This window comes from Diaporthe batatas (assembly GCF_019321695.1).
Source record: "Diaporthe batatas strain CRI 302-4 chromosome Unknown Contig00018, whole genome shotgun sequence".
Classification (NCBI taxonomy): Eukaryota; Fungi; Ascomycota; class Sordariomycetes; order Diaporthales; family Diaporthaceae; genus Diaporthe; species Diaporthe batatas.
The window spans coordinates 778706-798259 of record NW_025408565.1 but is presented as its reverse complement, the minus strand read 5'-3'; the positions used below and the strand labels follow the sequence as shown (position 1 = coordinate 798259).

General features: G+C 40.0%; 4 protein-coding genes across 4 annotated transcripts; 2 read left to right on the top strand and 2 right to left on the bottom strand.

The window, feature by feature from the left end:
- Positions 1-5719: 5719 nt before the first annotated feature.
- KVR01_012152 (uncharacterized protein) lies at positions 5720-8017 on the top strand. The gene is made up of 3 exons (XM_044792143.1): positions 5720-6185; positions 6294-7203; positions 7313-8017. Exons 1-3 carry the CDS (start codon positions 5817-5819, stop codon positions 7648-7650), a joined length of 1617 nt encoding a protein of 538 aa, XP_044638730.1. The 5' UTR covers positions 5720-5816; the 3' UTR covers positions 7651-8017.
- A 4193-nt stretch (positions 8018-12210) lies between these two features.
- Positions 12211-12966, bottom strand: KVR01_012232 (uncharacterized protein; the record flags this gene model as incomplete). The annotated part of the gene is made up of 3 exons (XM_044793068.1): positions 12211-12307; positions 12389-12759; positions 12838-12966. 3 exons carry the CDS (start codon positions 12964-12966, stop codon positions 12211-12213), a joined length of 597 nt encoding a protein of 198 aa, XP_044638810.1.
- A 3000-nt stretch (positions 12967-15966) lies between these two features.
- KVR01_012162 (uncharacterized protein) lies at positions 15967-17144 on the top strand. Its single transcript, XM_044791116.1, has 2 exons — positions 15967-16242; positions 16329-17144. Exons 1-2 carry the CDS (start codon positions 16025-16027, stop codon positions 16876-16878), a joined length of 768 nt encoding a protein of 255 aa, XP_044638740.1. The 5' UTR covers positions 15967-16024; the 3' UTR covers positions 16879-17144.
- Positions 17145-17971: 827 nt separating this feature from the next.
- KVR01_012242 (uncharacterized protein) lies at positions 17972-19507 on the bottom strand (the record flags this gene model as incomplete). Its single annotated transcript, XM_044781656.1, has 2 exons — positions 17972-18621; positions 18691-19507. 2 exons carry the CDS (start codon positions 19505-19507, stop codon positions 17972-17974), a joined length of 1467 nt encoding a protein of 488 aa, XP_044638820.1.
- Positions 19508-19554: the final 47 nt, after the last annotated feature.

The window sequence follows — 19554 nt, the reverse complement described above, 5'->3', positions numbered from 1 at the left end:
TAATTATTTTAATTATTATTAATAAAAATTATAAAATAGGCTTTAATTTTTTAATTTATTTATTTAAAGTTTTTATTTATTTTTAAGTAATATACTATATTTAAATACTATTTAATTTTAATAAATAATATATATACCTTTAAAACTAACTTATTTAATTAAAACTTTAATTTAAAATAATTACTTTTAATTAGTTATAAAATTATATTTAATATTAAAAACCTTTTAATATATACTTTTATATTTATAAACTTTATTAATTTTAAAATAATATTTATATTAAAGTAATTATAAATTATTTATAAATTTTAATATTTATATAATTTAAGTTAATTAGTAATAAAATTTATAATAATTTCCTTATAATATTAATTAGAAATTAAGAGTAGTTTTAAAAATACTTTATAAAATCTTTTATATTTTAATTTATTTATAAATATTATAATTATATAAAACTATTATATTTATTAATAAAATAGGGATTAATAAAAATATTAATTAATAGTATTAATTATATTTTTTTATTTAAATATTTAATTATTATAATATTATAAGTTTTTATATAATTTTTATTTATAGTTAGTTAATTTTTAAAAGTTAAAAGTTAACCTTTTATACTTTTCTTCTTTAATAATTAAAGCTTTAAATATTTATAATTTATTTTTATTTTTAAATAATTATTTAAATTAATTTAATATTTATTTATTTATATTTAAAGGTTTAAAATTAAATTAAACTTTCTATTTTTATACTTAATAGTATAATAGATTATTTACTAATTATAATTTTAAAATATAGCTTTTAGTTAAAAGTATTAAAGTTTTAAATTATTAAATATAGTAAGTTTCTTTATTATTTATATATTCTTTTTTATTTTTATTTTAATTAATTTAAAATATTATTATTTTAGTATTACTTTTAGAATTATTTATATATTCCTTATTTTTTATTTATTAAAATAAGATAGTTTTATTCCTTTTAAAAGAAAGTATTAAGAATTATTATTTCTTTTAGCTAATAAATTAAATTAAATAAATATTTATTAAATAGCTTTATATATTAGGTTTATTTTTTAAAAGTATTATTTAATTATAAATTATTTAAAGTTTTTATAGTTTTAAAAATAATAAAATAATTTATACTTTTAAGCTTTACTTTTATTATTATAAGTATTTTATAATAATTAATATTTTTATTAATAATTAAATAATTATATTTAACTATTATAAGTTTTAAAAGTAAAATATAATAAGTTATAACTTATTATTTACTTTATAGAATAATACTTTATTTAGTTTTTATTTATTATAATTTACTTTTAAAATATTTTATAATTTAAATTCTATTATATTAAAATTAATACTTAAATAATTATATTCTTTAATTATTAAAATATTTTTAATACTCCTTTAATTATTTAAAAGGACCTTTTATTAATAAGTATTATTAATAATTTAATCTTTATAGAGTAATTCTTAATAAATATTTAATAAAAGTTTATAAATTTAAAGAAGCTTTTATATTCTTTTAAAATATTAATACTTTTATTTATAAATTACTTTAATTTTATTAAAATTTAATATAATTCTAACTCTTATTATAATAATAAACTTTAAATATTTAATTTTTTCTATATAAACTTACTTTTTAAAGTTAAAATAAAGTTTATTTATTATTATTCTCTTTAATACCTTCTATACTTTTTCTATATAATACTCTTAGGTTCTATTTATATAAATTAGATATTATTTATATAAATAAAGTAATATTTATTTAAAAGCTTATAAAATATAGAGTTAATATATCTTTAAAATATAATTAATATTTTATATAGTTTAAAAGATATAACTATTTATTTAAAAGTATATAATAAATTTAAAAGGTTGTTTTTATTTATAAGTAAATATTATTTAAATTTTATAAAATACTTATATTATATTTATTTTAGTAAACTATTTAGTTTTTATTAAGTTCTATAAGGTTTCTAAAATAAATAAAAATAGGTATTAATCTATTTATATAATAATATTTAAAGTTTAATAATTATAATAAAATTAAAGGCCTTTATTTAATTTTTATATAAATATTATTAATATTCTAACTTTATTACTACTTATTTATATAAAGCCTTTATTAAATAGGTCTTTTAGTATTTTTTAAGTATAAGTAATTCCTTTTATAATATTTTATAAAGTAAGTTAAAAAAATAGAAACTTTATTCTTTAATATCCTTTTAAGTTAAATTTTATAGTTTACTTTAAGTTTATAAAGGTTTAGTTTATTTTTTTTTATAAATAGTAATAAAAATTATAAAATTCTAATAGAATTTTCTCCTTTAATTCTACTTTTATTTTAAATTTCTTACCTTTTAAAGCTTTATTTATATTCATTATAAATATTATAAAAACTATAAGTTCTATTATAATTTTTTATAGGTTTTCCTAATTTATTAAAAATATAATATAAAAGTAGATCTAACTATTAATATAATATCTTTAAGTTCCTTTATCTTTTATATTATTCTATAAAGGTTAATATAAAGAATTTAAGTATTTATAATCCTATACTAAATTCTTTATTTATATAGTATAAAATATACCTTATTTATAACTAGTTAAAGCTTTTTAATATTAAAGAAAACTTTAATTTAAGTATTATATAGGTATATATAGGTTCCTTATAGCCTTTAATCTCCACTTAAAAATATATAATTCTCTATATAGTTATATTAGTAATTTAAAGGGTTATCCTCTTAATTTTCTATAACTTAATTAACTATATAAATATATTAATATACTTTATTATATTTTTATTTATTATAGTAAAGTATTTATAATCTTTATTTATAAAAGTAATTTTTAATTTATATTATTAATAATTATATAAATAAATATAGATTTTAATTTTATTATTTATAGAGTTAAATATTTATATATTTCTTTCTTTTATTTTAAGATTTATCTTTCCTTTAAAGCTATTTATTTCTTAAATTATTTAAGTTAAATTTATTCTCTTATTTATTAAATAATTTAAACTAAATTATTTAAACTAAGTTAATTTTAAATAGCTAACTCCTTTTAATTAAACTAAATTTAAGGGTAGGGTATATAAATATCCTTTTTAAAAGTACCCTAAGGTTCTATAATAGTTATATAGCTTATTTTAAAAGTAAGTTTCTTACTCTTTTTTAAATATCTACTTTACTTATTAATATTTATTAGTTTAAATTAATATTATTAACTTTTAAGGGTAGTTTCCTCCTTTATTCTTTTAATTTTTATTTTTATAAAATAGTTTATTTATATATTTATATTACCTTTTAAGTTAAATAGGTTTAACTTTATATTCTTTATAGTAAAAGTTAAAAATAAGTTTTATAATATAAAAGTTATATTAATTAAGTATATAAACCTCTTTAAATAATAATTAATTAGGAGTAAAACTTTTATATTTATTTAAAGTATTATACTATTTTTATATTTTTATATATATTTTTAAAGTTTATAAAAGTAATATAGTAATTAGCTTACTTTTAAGGTAATTTAATATACTTTATTATAATTAAATTAGTTAGAATTTATTATTTTATATATACTTTTAGTTTTTATTAAAGTACTCTTAAAATTTATTAGAAACTTATTAAAATACTAATCTTTTTTATTAATATTAAATAAAGTTTATTTATTTTTCTCTATATATAATAATAGAGAATATCTTATTTATATAGGAGATAAGTTTATTAAAGTTAAAGTTTTTATTAATTTCTTTATTTTTAAAAACTTTAATTTTAAACTTTTATATATTTTTAAAGTATTAATAAATATTATATTATATTTTAGATTTATTACCTATATAGTCTATTAATCTATCTATTTTAAGTTTTAAAACTAAAAGTTTAAAAATTAGTATATTTATAAAGTTTATTATTTTAAAAGAGTTAAAATAGTACTTTTTAAAATAAATTTAAAGGTGCTATTAAATAAATAATAGGGGATAAGATCTTTAATTTTTTTAAGTTATACTTTATTTAAATGTTTTTTAAGGGAGGTATAATAGTCTTTAAAGTGTTTAAAGTAGTAATAGTTAATTTTTATTTTAAAAAAAGGGAGGCTTTTAAATTCTTTATAGATTCTTATAATATATTAATAGTTATTATAGCTATATTTTTATTAGCTTAATATATAAGGTTATTTATAATTTTTAGTTAAAAATATTTTAAATTATTTAATTAAAGTTATTATTAGTTATAATTTAATTAAAAGGTATACTTTATATTAATAAAGTTAGATTTTAATTTATTTAGTTTATTAATTTAAAAGATTTATAAATTTAATATTTTTAATTTATTTTTTTTAGTTTCTTTATTATAAAATTATAGGGTTTTAAAAGGAAATTAAACTTTATATAATAGAATATAATTAAGTAAACTATTAAGTTAGTTTATAATTAAGTTAAGTTTAATAAAAAGAGAGAAAAGTAGGAAGTAAGTAAGAGTTAAGAAATCTAGGCCTTTTAAGCTAGATTCCTTAAGGGGTGTTAGGCCTCTAAGGCCCCACTTTTTCTAGGCCACGCCCATTACAAGCATGTCTGGTCGAGGAGTACTGCAATTAAGTAACATTTATCCTTATAGCTTGTGCGACATTTTAATATTATATTTAAATATCGCACTACCTTTTTCTAAATTTAAATATAAACCTTAAAAAATTTAAATATATCCCTAGACCCTAACTACTAACCTTAACGCTAACTACTAACTCTAACCCTAATTATTAACCTTAACTACTAACCTTAACTACTAACCTTAACTACTAACCTTAACTACTAACCTTAACTACTAACCTTAACTACTAACCTTAAAAAGTACTCTCTTAGAACCCCTTTAAAACCCCTCTAGCCCTATTACATTTAAATATATTATACGTTTATATAATATTTAAATATATAAAAAAGTAAGTTAATAATTAAATATTTACTTAAATATTTAAATATTATATTAAAATGTCGTACAAGCTATAGGGATAAATATTAGTTAACTATATCCCTCCTGGTCGAGGGAGGCACCGTTCTTAGTATTGTAACGGCTGGAGTGCACTTAACACGGGGCTAGTCTATGAGAACTAGGAAGTTCTATATCCGGTTGTCATAATTTCCATTTAAGAGCATACCAGACATTTTAAGCCCACCCAGGTGGATAAGGTAGCGGTTACGGATCGACATTTCAGCACACTTACAACCACTGAAGGGCAATGTTATTACCTAAGGCGGTGATGCAACTTTTCTCTCACGAAACCACAGGACCCACTGCCAGATTCCAAGGTTATTAGCGTCCTCGGCTGACCATCACTTGATCCTTGTTTGGGCGGCCGGCACTTATGCCCCTGTTCTGCGTGGTCTGAAGTAGGTCTCCATGCCCTCCCCCCGCACCGAGCTTCTGCTGTGCACACATACCCGACTCTGGGGTACAGCGGCGGAGTAACCGTTTTGGATGCTAGTTCACATGGGCCTGTCGTGCGGTATAAGAGCGAGTTGGAGGCGAGCTCAAGGCCGAGAGGCGCGCGGGGCACCTGGGCCGGCCCGGATGATCTGCGGAGTCGACGACTCGGAAGGTTTCGCTTGACATAACTAAGGTTTTGTTATTGCTGACGTCGTGGGTGAGGACGTGTTCTAGAATGTGCCCAAGATTTCAACTCTAGCAGGGCAACTGTTTGAATATAAACCACGGTCCTTCGCCCGGGCAGTGATCAAGGCTGGAGCTGAGATATCGAAGACAAACCACGCCGAGACCAGCCAAGTAAGAGGCGAACAAACGGACGACCATGTTCCTCCTTGAGCTCCTCCCGGCTCTCCGGGATCACCTGGCCACGAACCCAATCCAGACTGTCCTCGCCGCACTCCTCCTCACCTTCATCTCATATGTGGTCGTAAATGAGGTCGTCCGCTATCAGGCCCGTGTTCCGGGCATGTCCGGCCCGCCCGGGCTGCCGCTCATCGGGAACTTATGGGCCGTCCGGTCCAATGCCGCGGCGCAGTATAAGGAGTGGTCGAAGCGGTATGGCGATGTGTACCAGGTGCAGATGGGCAATGTGCCCGTCGTGGTCGTGAACAGTGCCAAGGCCACGAAGCATCTCTGGGTGGGCCAGAGTCAGGCGCTGAGTTCGAGGCCTGTGACTTACACGTTTCATAAGGTGAGTTGGTTGGTTCTTATGCACACGAAGTTGAACCCATGGCTGCCATGTCCACAAATCGCCTGGGAAGCGTGATATCTGATCCAGGCACGGCTGAACATACCCTAGGTGGCCTCCAGCACGGCTGGTCTGACCATCGGCACCTCACCATACGATGACTCTTTGAAGCGCCGCAAGAAGGGCGTCGCCGTCGCCGTCAACCGGCCCGCCATCGCAAGCTACGTGCCCTACCTCGACGTCGAGTCCCGAACCTTCGTGCGCGACCTTCTCGTGTACGGCGAAGCAGGCAAGAAGCCAATCGACCCGCTGCCATTCATCCAGCGACTGTCCCTGAGCCTGGCGGTGACCATCAACTGGGGTGTCCGCATCCCGACGGTCGAGGACCCCATGTTCCGCGAGATCGTCGCCGTCGAGGAGGAGCTCAACCGCTTCCGCAGCACCACGGGCAACCTGCAGGACTACATCCCCCTGATGCGGCTCAACCCCATCAACACGGCGAGCGCCCTGGCCCGCGAGATGCGCGACCGCCGCGACGCCTACCTCCACCGCTTCAACTCGGACCTCAAGGCCAAGGTCGAGAAGGGCACCAACAAGCCGTGCATCCAGGCCAACGTCATCACGTACAAGGAGGCCGCCCTCAACGAGACGGAGCTGACGTCCATCAGCCTCAGCATGCTGGGCGGCGGCTTCGAGACCGTCAGCACGACCGTGCAGTGGAGCGTGGGCTACTTCGCGCAGCACCCCGAGGTCCAGGACAGGGCGTTCGCGGCCATCAGGGAGTTCCAGGGCCTCAAGGCGCGCGAGAAGGGCGGCGACGACAGCGACGTCGACCCGCTCCCCGACGCGGCTGATGAGCAAAAGTGTGCGTATATCAATGCCCTCTCGCGCGAGGCGCTGCGGTACTTTACTGTTGTCCCGCTCAACCTCCCGCGAGAAAGCATCCGTGATGTTGAGTATGAGGGTGTGCGCATCCCCAAGGGCACGACGGTCTACATGAATGCGTGGGCGTGCAACTACGGTAAGTGTATCACCCTCGCCCGCCTGGGTATCCTTTTGCACTGGCCAGTTCCATCTGCAGCCGAGACATCAAACACAGTCAGATACTAACCCATGCTTGATCACACCAGACCCAGAACTATGGGAGGACCCCGAGGTGTTCCGGCCGGAGCGTTGGCTGGAGAAGCCGGACGCGCCGCTCTTCACCTTTGGGCTGGGGTACAGGATGTGCGCGGGCCACCTGCTCGCCGCCAGGGAGGTGTACCTCATCTTCATGAGGCTGCTGGCCAGCTTCAGGCTCGAGCAGCCACCGGGGGTGAAGCGCGCCGACGTCGACCCGGCGAGCGGGTTCAAGAACCCGCGGGACCTCATCATGGCCCCGAACTCGTACGAGGTGCTGTGCGTGCCCAGGGACGAGACCAGGCTGAAGGCGGTGCTCGCTGAGGCTGAGGCTGAGGCAGATATTTAAGCATGGGGTGAAATGAATAGGAAGATGGCAGGTAGTGCCTGTTCTTCTGTACGGTGCCTCGTTGAGCTGGCAAGCCAGCCAGCTATTCCAGAATTATTGCAGCCGGGCCGGATACCGGAGATTGTAGTCACTAGACAAGACGTTGGGGGCAGTCCACTTGTTGCATCGATCATCGTTGTTCTAGCGCATCCCTACTAGCATGAATTCAAAATGTAGGTCCAGTCTCATAAGACGGTCATGGCTGGGGTTCGCTGTAATAACTTCGTGGTAGGGGTACCTTGGTATGTACGAAAATTGGAACCTGGTGCCTGATAGTGAATCAGCAAGGAGGCCCGGGGGTTGGACGAACCAGACGATTTTTTTTAGCACGATTGTGAAGTAGCTTGGACGGATACGCGATAGTGAGAGAGTGACTCGATCAAGTTGAAAACATTCCTAAGTAACTGCATCTTCTCAGTGTTCCCATCACCACTGTCTATATCTATGCTGCGCAGAGATCTCCTTATATATATAGGGCGGAAGTCGAGTCACATGAGCACAGAGATAGAATGCATTACAACCAGTTAATGGACTACATGTAAACACTTCCTTTCCTACCAGTCAAAAGTTTCAATGTGCATACCAATTTCCCGCAGTTTCCCGGTCAGTACATACCGTTGCGCCGATGCACATGCATTTGATAGGTCGCAGTTCATTCCGAAGGGACCACTGCCGAAAACGAACAGTCTTTCTCTCGCGCCTACCGCAGCCTCGGTCACAGCCTCTTTGAGATCAGGCCGGCCGCGTACCACGGCATTGACCATGGTACTTATTCGAGTTCCGGCACTGGTCTCATATTTGCCGAATGTGTTGTTTCCTTTGATTCCTCCCGTGTCAGCTCTACTCTCCTGCTCGTCACTTGGCCGGGGAAGGCCTGGAGGCTGAGTATTCGATCCTGTTACGTAGACACGTATATCGACGTGTAGCCGGCTGTTGCTGGAATTGTGTGCTCGGCACAGCTCTTTGCTCACCCAGTTGATGCTGCCCACATTTCTGATCGCCCAAATCAGAGATACGGCGCTGAGCCGGGTTTTTGTTGTATCATCTGTGAGGGATGCCACGTGCGAGAGCCATGACAAGCAAGCAGAGATGCCGCTCCCTCCAGCCACGAGAAGTAGAGAGTCATAACGCTTTTCGATGCTTGGGTGCGGCAATCCGCCATAGGGGCCGTCCAGTGCCACTGCGGTGTCGCATGCGCCTCCTTCGCCTAGGGCATCACAATGTGATGCCAATTTTCGGGTAAAACCCTCTCGCACCTTGACGATGAACAGCAAGCCCGGGGTCCCAGAGTGATTTCTGATCGAGTTCACAACCGAATTTGCCTGACCCTTTTCTATGTCAGATCCATCGGAGGATGTTGAGTCGTTGAAAAACTGCGTGGCGGCATCATTGGGTGCAGAAGCGATGGTGAAAGGATGACTTTCGAGCGGTCCGGCGGAGCTGAAGCGGAGAAAACAATGCTGCCCGGGTGCGAAACCGAAGCTGACCGGCCTTTCCACCTCTATGCGTATCAGTGAGCCATCAATAAGGTTCAAAGTAGCAGGGCATGTCTGGAACCAATTTGTTGAGCGGATGCTGGTACAACGGTGATACCAGAAGGCTCGCGCGAACCACGAGGCTAGCCAAACGGCCAGGGTGGCCCAGAGGTAAGCCCACGAGTCCAGCTCATCACCGGCGTGCCAGAACAGAAGCCCTAGGTAAGAGATTGCGAGAAGTATATGCATAACATAGAAAGATTCGTAAAATCGTCTCCTGATTTGCGGAAGGGAAAGGAAGCATAGGCCAAATAACACAGCCAGAGCGGGAGTGCCGGAGAACTATAGCGATTGTTAGTTAAAGTTCAAAGGCAGTGAGTATAGACCAGTTGATTCAATTTCACCTCTGATAGACCCATAGTTGGTCCATTTCGGTAAAACTCCGACTTCACTCTTTGCATGCCACCGTTACCAGGGTCCCGAACACTGGCGATGAAGAATGGTATAGTATGTACCAGGCTCAGGCCAAAGCTGATCCACGAGACCCACTGGTGGACGACGTTAAGCCTCTCGTGGCTAATGCCTGTGAGCATCGTGACAATGTTGGCCTTGCCTGCAAGAGCGACTCCGATTGGAACACAAGCAAAAGCCATAAGCCCAGATCGAATGGCAATCGGCGGCGATCCATAGCCGAATTGGGGGCGATAATAGGATCGTTCTGCGAAGACAAGGATGATGACGAATGTGCAAGTTACCAGGATGAATGCCGACATTCCTGCTCCAGGCACGCTGCTACATAGGTAGCGGTTGCCCCTGGTCAAACGGCGATATGAAACTGAGCGAAAGGCAGAAACTGATTTGTCCCACAAGTTGGTGCTTGCCCTGGATCGGGATGGTGATAGTGGCTGTCCACGCCTGTCGCTAATGGTCCAGAAGGCATGCAGAATAGCCATGAGACCAACAATTATGACCCAATAATAGGTAACCCAGTGCCCATACTCAAATTGGCCGGCAAATGGCGTGGCGGCCTGCGAGGCATTCTCGGCGGTGTAAAAAGCGGTGCAGCATTTAGCTGCTTTCACACATAGTGGGTTCGATACAGGTAGGTTGGCCACACTGGCGTCGCATTCGCTGCTATCCATGCTGTAAAAGAAAATGGGGTATTCTCGAGTATGGCTTATGTTGTCGGCAAACTCCAAGTATGTTTGGTATCAAGGGCAAACTATGGTCACAGTGCATGCCATTTTTTGGATCAGTCCCAGGCGCTGCCAGTGAAATTCGAAAGAAGTCCAGTCTACTTATATACTGGCTGTTATCTGGATCACTAAAAACATGGTTCTCCGAGGCCCCATGCGAAGCTTTCGGGACGGGAGAAGCGGGCATGAAACTTGCTCAGGCTACCAGACCGTCACTGGCCGGACCACTCTACTCTAGTCCCGTCTTCTTAGTTCAGCTTCTTCGATTATTAACATGTTGCTTATCAGACCACGGTTTATCTGGCTTTTATCTGGCTGGGTCGCATCTCAATGCGATCTTCATGAAACTACCGGCAACAGCAGATAGGGTACTCAGGTATTACATAGTAATTCGTGGCGGATTTAGGATAATAGACTTTCGTAATGACGCTGTGCAGATACTCAGGTTTTCTTAATAAGGGCTTTAGCTATATTATATTTTTTATTTAACTATTTATTTATTTATTATTTTCTTAACTTTTAAACTAACTATTAGCTTATACCTTAAGTATAAAGTTAATAATTACTTAATATATACTTTTAAACTTATTTATATATAATAGAGTTACTAACTTTCTTTATAAAGCTCCCTCTTCTACTATATTCCTTACATATTATATAAAAATAAATAAATCCTTAATAATAAAGTAGTATATTTAAAAGAGAAAGATTTAATTCTTAAATACTTAAACTTTTACTTTCCTTATATAGTATTTATTTAATATATAGTAAATAAACTTTATTTAACTTTTTAAAAAGTTTTAAATTTTTATAAAATTTATATAAAATTTTTTTAAATAAGTTTATTATTATAATATTATTATTTTATTAATTATATATTTAGAATAAAGACTATACTAACTTATTTAATAAGGGTAAATTTAAGTAGCTATTAAATATATTAATAGAGAAGAGTTAACTTATTAAGTTTTATATTATAGGATTCTTTTTTATAAAGGTTATTTTAAGATTATTTTAATCTTATTATATAACTACTTTATTAACTTTAACTTTAATATTATAATAGATTAACCTTTAAACTATTTATATTAATAATTCTAATATAATACTATTAAAAGTAATATCTTTTAACTTTATTTATATAATATAAAGCTTAACTATATACCTATATATTATATTTTCTTTCTATTATTATTAATATTATATTTCTTTAAATACTAGGTCTTAAATATTTACTATTATATAAAGGCGCTATATATATTTTATATATATAGGGATTAAAAACGAAATCACTTTCTTAATAAGTATTGCTCGATCGGCTTTCTAATATAAGTGTTCCCTAAATTATATTACCTAAAGAGTGGCTGCTAATTTCAATGACCCAGAAGTGAGGCTCACTAGACAACGTTGAACTAACAAGACAAGACTTTTCCCTTAAGAATTCCTTCAGACGCTGGGCCTTGAGCGTTTACCGCTGTATGAAGGCGCCACATACATTTGATATGCATGAGCATTAAAAACGCAACCATTTCCCTAAGAATACATAAAGGGAAGGGGTACATAGGGTATTTTGTAACAGTTCTTTGCAACAATCAACCATTTGGTTTCGTACGATTTCCCCATTCCATACTTCTTTCAGTTCCTTGCCGAGGATATAAGTTGAGTAATCATGGTAGCCAGCAGTACGTTCATAACACAGCACGCATGAAGCGTGGAACTTGTCACCTTCCTTCACAAGTTGACTCTAACCACAGCAGACTGTCGCCTCATTCGCAGCACTGGTCTTAGAAGAACCCCTAGGAACCAGTTGTAAGTCTTTGACCGAATGGTAAGTGACGACTTGTGGATACCTACACCCCGAGAACTTCCCATTGGAAGACGAACGCTCCCAAGAAAGCGCCGATGAATATGCAAATGATGATGTATCCGTTGTAGTACATAGCAAGCCTATTCGAAGCCGGGATCAGCCGTCACGTACTACTGGATACATGATGTAACATGAGGTTCAAGGAGGGGCAGGCCGCTTACAGCATTGTAATGTAAGCTACAGCGAATTGAACCATATGTAGAAGTGCTCGTACCGCCTGCTCGAACATCGAGGGACGAAAACCACCGGTGTCACCGTCGCTGATGCCACGAGTAGCCGAGACCTGCGCATTGCGATTTTTCAGGCTTCTGTCGGATGCGATGGAGGCCCCCGCGGCTGATTGACCGACACTTGCTGCCTGGTGATTTCGTACGAGAAGACGGTCATACTCTTTGCCTAGTCGGCGAAGGAATTCCAGCGCCATGACAAGAAGTATCACACGGATGCATGAACCTGCGAACATTCCTCGAGATGTGATGTGCCACGTGCTGGATAGGAAGCAGGCGTCGACGGTGTACCAATTCCAGAGCATCTGTTATCCGTTGTGGGGTGATTAGTTTTCGTTCCGATCTGCTGTGGCAGCCGCCATGAGTAAAACGGAGGCACTCACAGATATCTGACAATCGCCCCCACCACCAATTCCCATGTCCATACCAGACATGTGCATGGCGCTTGTCGTGGCAGCTGCTGCACTGTCAGTTGCTGTTGTGGCTGACATCGCCATGCTCGATGTTCCCATTGCCATCGCTGGAAACAATTCCTGATAATTCCTTGGTAGGTTGTTATAATGTTTTCTAGACAGAACGAGCTTCTTGAAAGGTTGTGAACTTCACGCTGTCGTTGTCTACTCAGGTACTCTTGGAAGACTATCGTACTTGCATTCCACTTTGCGGAGCTCTGGACGAATACGTTGCATACAGAGGAGAGATGTCAAGCAAAGTCATCGTAGATCAGTTTCTAGGTTTCAAACTGCTTTAAAACATACTGTCCTGTCCCATGCTCTCGGAGGAAAGTTAGTGCACACGGAAATATTTGGACTGTAAGAAGTTACCTAGATCCTGGTGCGGGCCGTGCGAGTAAGCGGATGCCGGATGAGATGCCAATTCATAACTGGCATGTATCACTATATCAGTGTCCTATGTGGAGATCGTTCCCTCCCATAGACTCGTCTGGCCTACAGGCGCTGAAAACACCATGTGCCTAAGTTGTGATCCGAACTAGGTAGTACTAAGCTTCGGCGATGGGAGGGAATTAGGACCAGCCTTGAGCATGTTTAAGAGAGCGTTATTTGCCAGGGCTTGCCGTAGTCCATTGCCAGTGTCAGCAGTGTAAGCAATCGTTTGGTATCCCCTTGCCATCAACGAAATATGCGTTCAATACCTCAATCCGTGTACCGGTACACAACCACTGAGGTCGAACCGAGCATACTGAGTGGGGCCAGATTGGTCGAAGGCGGTGCGGAGACAGCCGAACGTATAGAATTGCCGTAACCCTCAACATTTTCCCACGAGCTTCGTTTGTAGACCACTACAACTGCTGGTTGACCAGTTTGACGTTCCTGGGACGTTCCATGAGATGAGTGGCGTGTATTGCGATCAATGACTCCCGGACTGCCTAGGTATTGATATTACACTGTGAACTGACGCCTGTTAGTTCCCCCTTCTATCGACACGTCTATTTATACCAACGAACATGATGTTGGCCTTGGTGCTTTTCTTCCTCATTTCAAACGATTTGAGCTGAGTGTGCAGCTCTGTGGCTGAAGATCGTTTTCTTTTTACAATAGTGACAACAGGTTTCTCTACATAGGTAACGGTGTACGGTGGTACCTCTACTTTCTCTGCGAAAGCCTCGGACATCTGCTTTCATCCAAGAGAGCCTGGCTGCGTGTAAATTGCCATCCTTGATACTGACACAAAGTGGCGTTATAATTCCCTCCACCACAGTCGTGTTAGCAGTGGCAGCAGCAGCAGCGTTCTGGCGCTAAATGACATAGGCGTAGATCGGAACCTGAGCGAGTTATGGTAAGCCCCGAGCGCCCCACTGCTCCGGGATCCCACGGTCGGGCCTCTGGGGATTTCTCATCGCTGCAACGTGTCATGCTTACACGTGTTTATCAAACTTCGTGTATCGCATTCCTAGGCTGGGCCTCCTCAGGCACAGTGACGGTCCTTCACGCTGATTCGTACGGCCGTCGCAGCCGGCCCAGCCACCCGAACTCCTCCCGGTGGCGCCTCTTTCTGCTCGGAAGCGAATAGGAAAGCCGGAAACTTGCTCACGACCCTTTACGCGTTCCCCTCCCCCAGCTCATCATGGAGACTGGACACAAAAGCCTCGGACATTGTCACTTCGCGGTAGCAAAATATGCTCGTAGAGGCGGTCTTGCGAGCCACGCTATACCGGAAAGGCAACTGTGATACTGCATTGCGTCGCTAAACATACCATCAGATGTTCAAAAGTTGGGAGGAAGCTCAGCGGTGACTCGTGAGGATGAGGATGAGATATTACATAGAGATCCTTGGAGCGAATTATCATTTTCGATTCACCGGCGACAGTCGTGTGTCATTGTAAAGTCACACAAGTTGACCATTTCCCAAGCCCGTGGCAACGCAACATCTTGTGCCTGGAAGCGAATCGATAGTGTCAAGTTGGGTTGATCGTCTCTGTACCCCGGATCTCGGCCCCTAACAGGGGCACAGAGAGGTCTGAGGTTCTCGCTAATGCCTAGCTCTTGAATAATGTCGCATGGCTGCGGTGAATGCACGAATAAATCGGTGATCAGTTCCGGTGCAGTTTTACGGACCACACAACTGTTCAAAAGTCGATCTGCCATCTGCCACGGTCATATGGGGAAATCATCTTCGTAGCTGGGGGTAGCGGTATCGCAGGCTGTTTTCCTGGATTGAGCATTGCTCCAAGTCTATTGGGAAATATTCAATGATGGTGCGCCAAATTCATGTCCTTATAGGTCAAGGAATTAAGCCATCATATCTGGGCGTCCATGGAACTTGAGGAGTATACACACATAGCTGGTCACTTGGTGAGATGCCATCTTTATGTGTGTGTGGTTTGTGGTTTCGCTTCTATTCCATATACGTCCGAGGACATACATGGCAGCCTTTTGATACCCGGAGTAATTTGCATTATCTGTCACCGTAGTTCGAGGCTGTGGCTCCGAAACCATGAAGATGGACCTTCGCAATACCGCGGCGGCTGCAAAGAAGCGCGTTCTGGGTGGTGTAGCGGATACTGGTGCGTTGTACACGGAAGGTTTCGGCTGGTGATCAACCATTGCCAGCTGTTAAACATTTTGAGGAGCTCTGGACGAACAGGTTTTGTGCAAACCATGGTTCTAGAATATCCTACAGCATTTCTTGTTTTCGATTCTCTCGGCACTCACATCGAAGATCATTGTCAATGTCAAACGCAATCAGAGATAATTTACACATTTCATGAAATCTGGGACTGGGAGCAAGTTAGTTGATGTTACCTACTTGAATTGTCATTCATCCATCGCGCCACTGCATGCATGCGCCTCGTCCTGCCAGCATGAGCAAGTTTTGTCCTTGGGCCCTCCACAACATGCAGGGGTCACACGAAGACCCTGCTGAGCAAGTTTTGATTATTCTCTCCACCAGTGGTGTCCATCAGCTGAGGCCCTCGGCCAAGATCTGGGCAGGTATCAGCATGCTCCAATAGAAAGACCATATATTCCGCTAACAACTTGAACTGAGAGCCTTAAAATTCGGGTGAGCTGGCAATCTCGCATTCATCCCTCAAGAGCCAATCATCCGAACATGGGAGCCAAGATCGATTCTGTAAGCCATGGGCTTGATTTCTCCATATCGATGACAGCATTTGGTATTTCCTTGACTGCTTTCGTCGCGAATCATCGACAAAAGCTATGGTACAAAGGCGGCATTGAGGGCTGGAATTCCAGCCCAAGCGAGCGAATTCACTGCGATTTGCCCGGAAACTGCCACGAGTTGCCTGAGCCGCTTGTCTGGTCTCAACAGTAAGTGCATCGTCTGCCGTTTTCCCTCATTCTACATAGGTATGGATTACAAAGCTGATGGAGGCGTTATTGTTTCTCTGTTGCAGACTCACTCAAGCCACGCTTGCAATTGCCCTATTGTCTTTGATTCTGTTCATCACCCGCATCGTCTTGAGGATTTCTGGACAGTTGTCACGAACGGTATCAATTATATACGATAGCATTCTTTCATTCTTCTGGGTCCGCGTTCTCCTATCACAGGCATCGGGCGATCTGTCAGACCCGCGGCATCCAAGCACTTGGCCATGGTATTTGACGCGAACATGCCCGACGGATACAGCTGCCGCATGCATTACCACCCAGGCCGGCTTTGCCATATCGGTCCTCGCGACTGTCTTCTATGGCGGACGACTTATGGCTTCTGCTGTAGGAATTGCAGGGTTGTCATTCAAGCCTAAAGAGGATGGATATCGAAGCGTTGCCTTGATCCCAAACTTGTTCGATCAAGAGAATGGCCTCTGCCCAGATTGCGCTGCGGCGCTTGAAAAGGAACGGTATCGATACCATTATGGTGAGGCTTTGAGCCCTGTACTTGCCTTCTTCCCAAATGATGAGTATCTCGTTGCACGCGAAGCAAGTTCAATATTTTCAACATAGAGTTTTGAAAGAGTAAAGGTCTTCTGCATTGTCAAATGCAATCTGGGTGTGGTACGCAGTTGAGGTTTACCCTGGAGTGGAGGCTTTTCGATACCAAGCAGCGGTGCGAGGGCCGAATGGCTGAGAGGAGCTTGGAGTTGTTATGTTTTGAAAGGAACATCAAAATGAGAACCAAGAAGACCGAATGTGACTTACTTTATGAACTAGTAGAATGATTACACTGGATAATGCCAGAATCCTTACCGTGGATTAACCCTCTGTTTTAAGCTTTATTACCTTGACCGGAGGCCCGTAAGTAGATTCAGCGGAGACCTTTGAACACACACTAGTTTTGACTGGACTTCGAAGATGCATTTTGACCGAATGTGAAGACAGGCGGGGGGCATGTGATTTTCTCCGCAGAGAGTACATGAAGGTTATGTATCCCCATTCCAAATACTATCACGACGCATTGCTTGTTGAACTCTAAAATATACCGAGAGCCGCGCTCACAGAAAGTCTAGGTAATTATACACGGGTTCAGCATCGAGCCTCAGCCGCCTTTTCACAGTCACGGTCAAGCATGGCATTTTGAGGGCGCGGGCACAAAATATACGCCTGAACCGCTCATAAAAAATAAGTGATCTACAATGGTGGTATTGTCGGCGCGGCCTAGTTCTCAACTCATGCCCTCAGTTGGTCAATGGGCTAGTCGGATCTCCGCTTCGTCCTCCCGTGCAATAACTTAGCCCCTGCACCTCTTCCTTGACAAACTTCTGATAAGATGAATCTCCCTGTCACAACCACGTCACGGTTGGATTCCAAGGTTCTCACGGCGCCGATGTTTATGTCAATACTGGGAGTGGCAACGATAACGAAAGGTGAATTAGATGGTTGAGGGCGACCAACACATCAATTACTGTGAACTAGTATCATATCTATTCGAACGCCGATCGTGCCAACAAAGCGATACCACGTTAAACAGTTTCCAAACTTGAACTGGAAAAACTTGAAGAAGGGCACCAATCAAGGCATTGGAGGGCACTCAACCCAATGATTCCAATGACACAAGTGTACTTGCATATATACTGTGACTGCTCGAGTAGGACGAATATCAAGTTCGACCGTAAGGTATCAGTTCCGGGACTTCTTCCTGGTCCCATGGCAGCCAATCCGGCGTGTCTCTGATTCCGGAGCATTGAACAAGCGAGGGCGGCGGCGTGCCCGCGGGTCCTGAGAAACTGACTTTGAATGCACCGGGCCCGATCAAATTGGCGTACAAGACACGGATGGGAATAAGCTCATCCGTATCTGATACAACGACTTCAAAGGTCGTCCAGTCTACATCATTTGACTGGTACAACTTTGCAAGATAACTCTGGCGGGTATCAAAGTTGCCCGAGAACGCCGATGGTCCAAGCCAGGCGAAAATTAGGGTGTCTGGGTCCCCTACGATCTCGAACGTGTACGTTCCGGGGCTATGAAACTTCACAAAGCCCCGATGCTGGATCACAAGGCATGTATTGGAGAGTGATGTTCCGCTATCGGCAGAGTATCCATAAATGGCGATCGGAGATGTTTCGTCATTGCTGGACCATTCAACAGATTCAGTGTTCCCGGTGTCTTGTGGGACTTTATTCTGAAGTAAGATTCTGAGATCCAAAAGGAAAAGAGCCGAATACCGGACAACATTGTCGAGCTCATCGTATTCAGGACTGGTCGTTGAATAGGTATAGATGGCGTATTCAAGTCCTGGGGTACATACTGGTGTGGAAGCAAAAGTCCGTTCTTGATCCCAGGGCAGCCAATTTGGCGCATTATGGTCCCCAGAACAGATGATAAACTGATGCGTAGGAGGATCGTTCATCAATAGCTGGAATTGACCAGCTCCGGGCAGGTTGGCATAGAAGAGACGAATCGGAATATAGCTGGTCACGTCGCGTTTCAGTTTGGTGCTGTCTTCGACTCCAAATTGGTGATATATCTGCTCGTTGTTCCAGGTACCCATTACTTTGCGGATTATGGTATTACTGGGATCAAAGCCTCCGGAAAGAGCTGCATCCCCGCCCCAGATATAGATCAGGTCGTCAACATCGTCATAAATTGAAAGTGGGTGCGAGTTGTCCGGATTGGATAACACTAGGTACCCACGATGGTAAACCACAGTACATGAACTCGAAATGTCGACATCGGAAGGCGTAGTATAATCGTAAATAGTGGTCGGCTCTCCTGACTGAGGATTCAGCTCCAGTCCGTAGATGTTTGGGGTTATACCAGTGGCCTGTGGAACCTTGCCGTCGAGGATCTTTGCCAGGTTCAGATTGAGGGGATCCTGGGTGAAAGATGTCTTGATAAGTTCCTGACACTCGTCCGACCCGTCGGGGAAGAAGTAAACAGCATATTCAACACCGGCTTCACACACCGGTGTCGGCGTAGAAGTAGGACTGCTTGACGAAGAGAGGCTACTGGATTCTTGCACTGTAGGGAGCTCGCTCGAGGCGGCGGGACTGCGAGTGCCTGCTTGCTCCTGTTGCCAAGGTTCCCAGGCTGGCGCGTTCTCGCCCTCAGGGCAAGTGGCGAACGAGGATTCAATGCCTGAGGGTGACTTGACGGATATTTGCAACCAAATCGAGAGGACAGGACTGGCCATCAAAATTCGAATCGGCCTATATCGGGTTGCTGCGGCCTCAGTAAAGC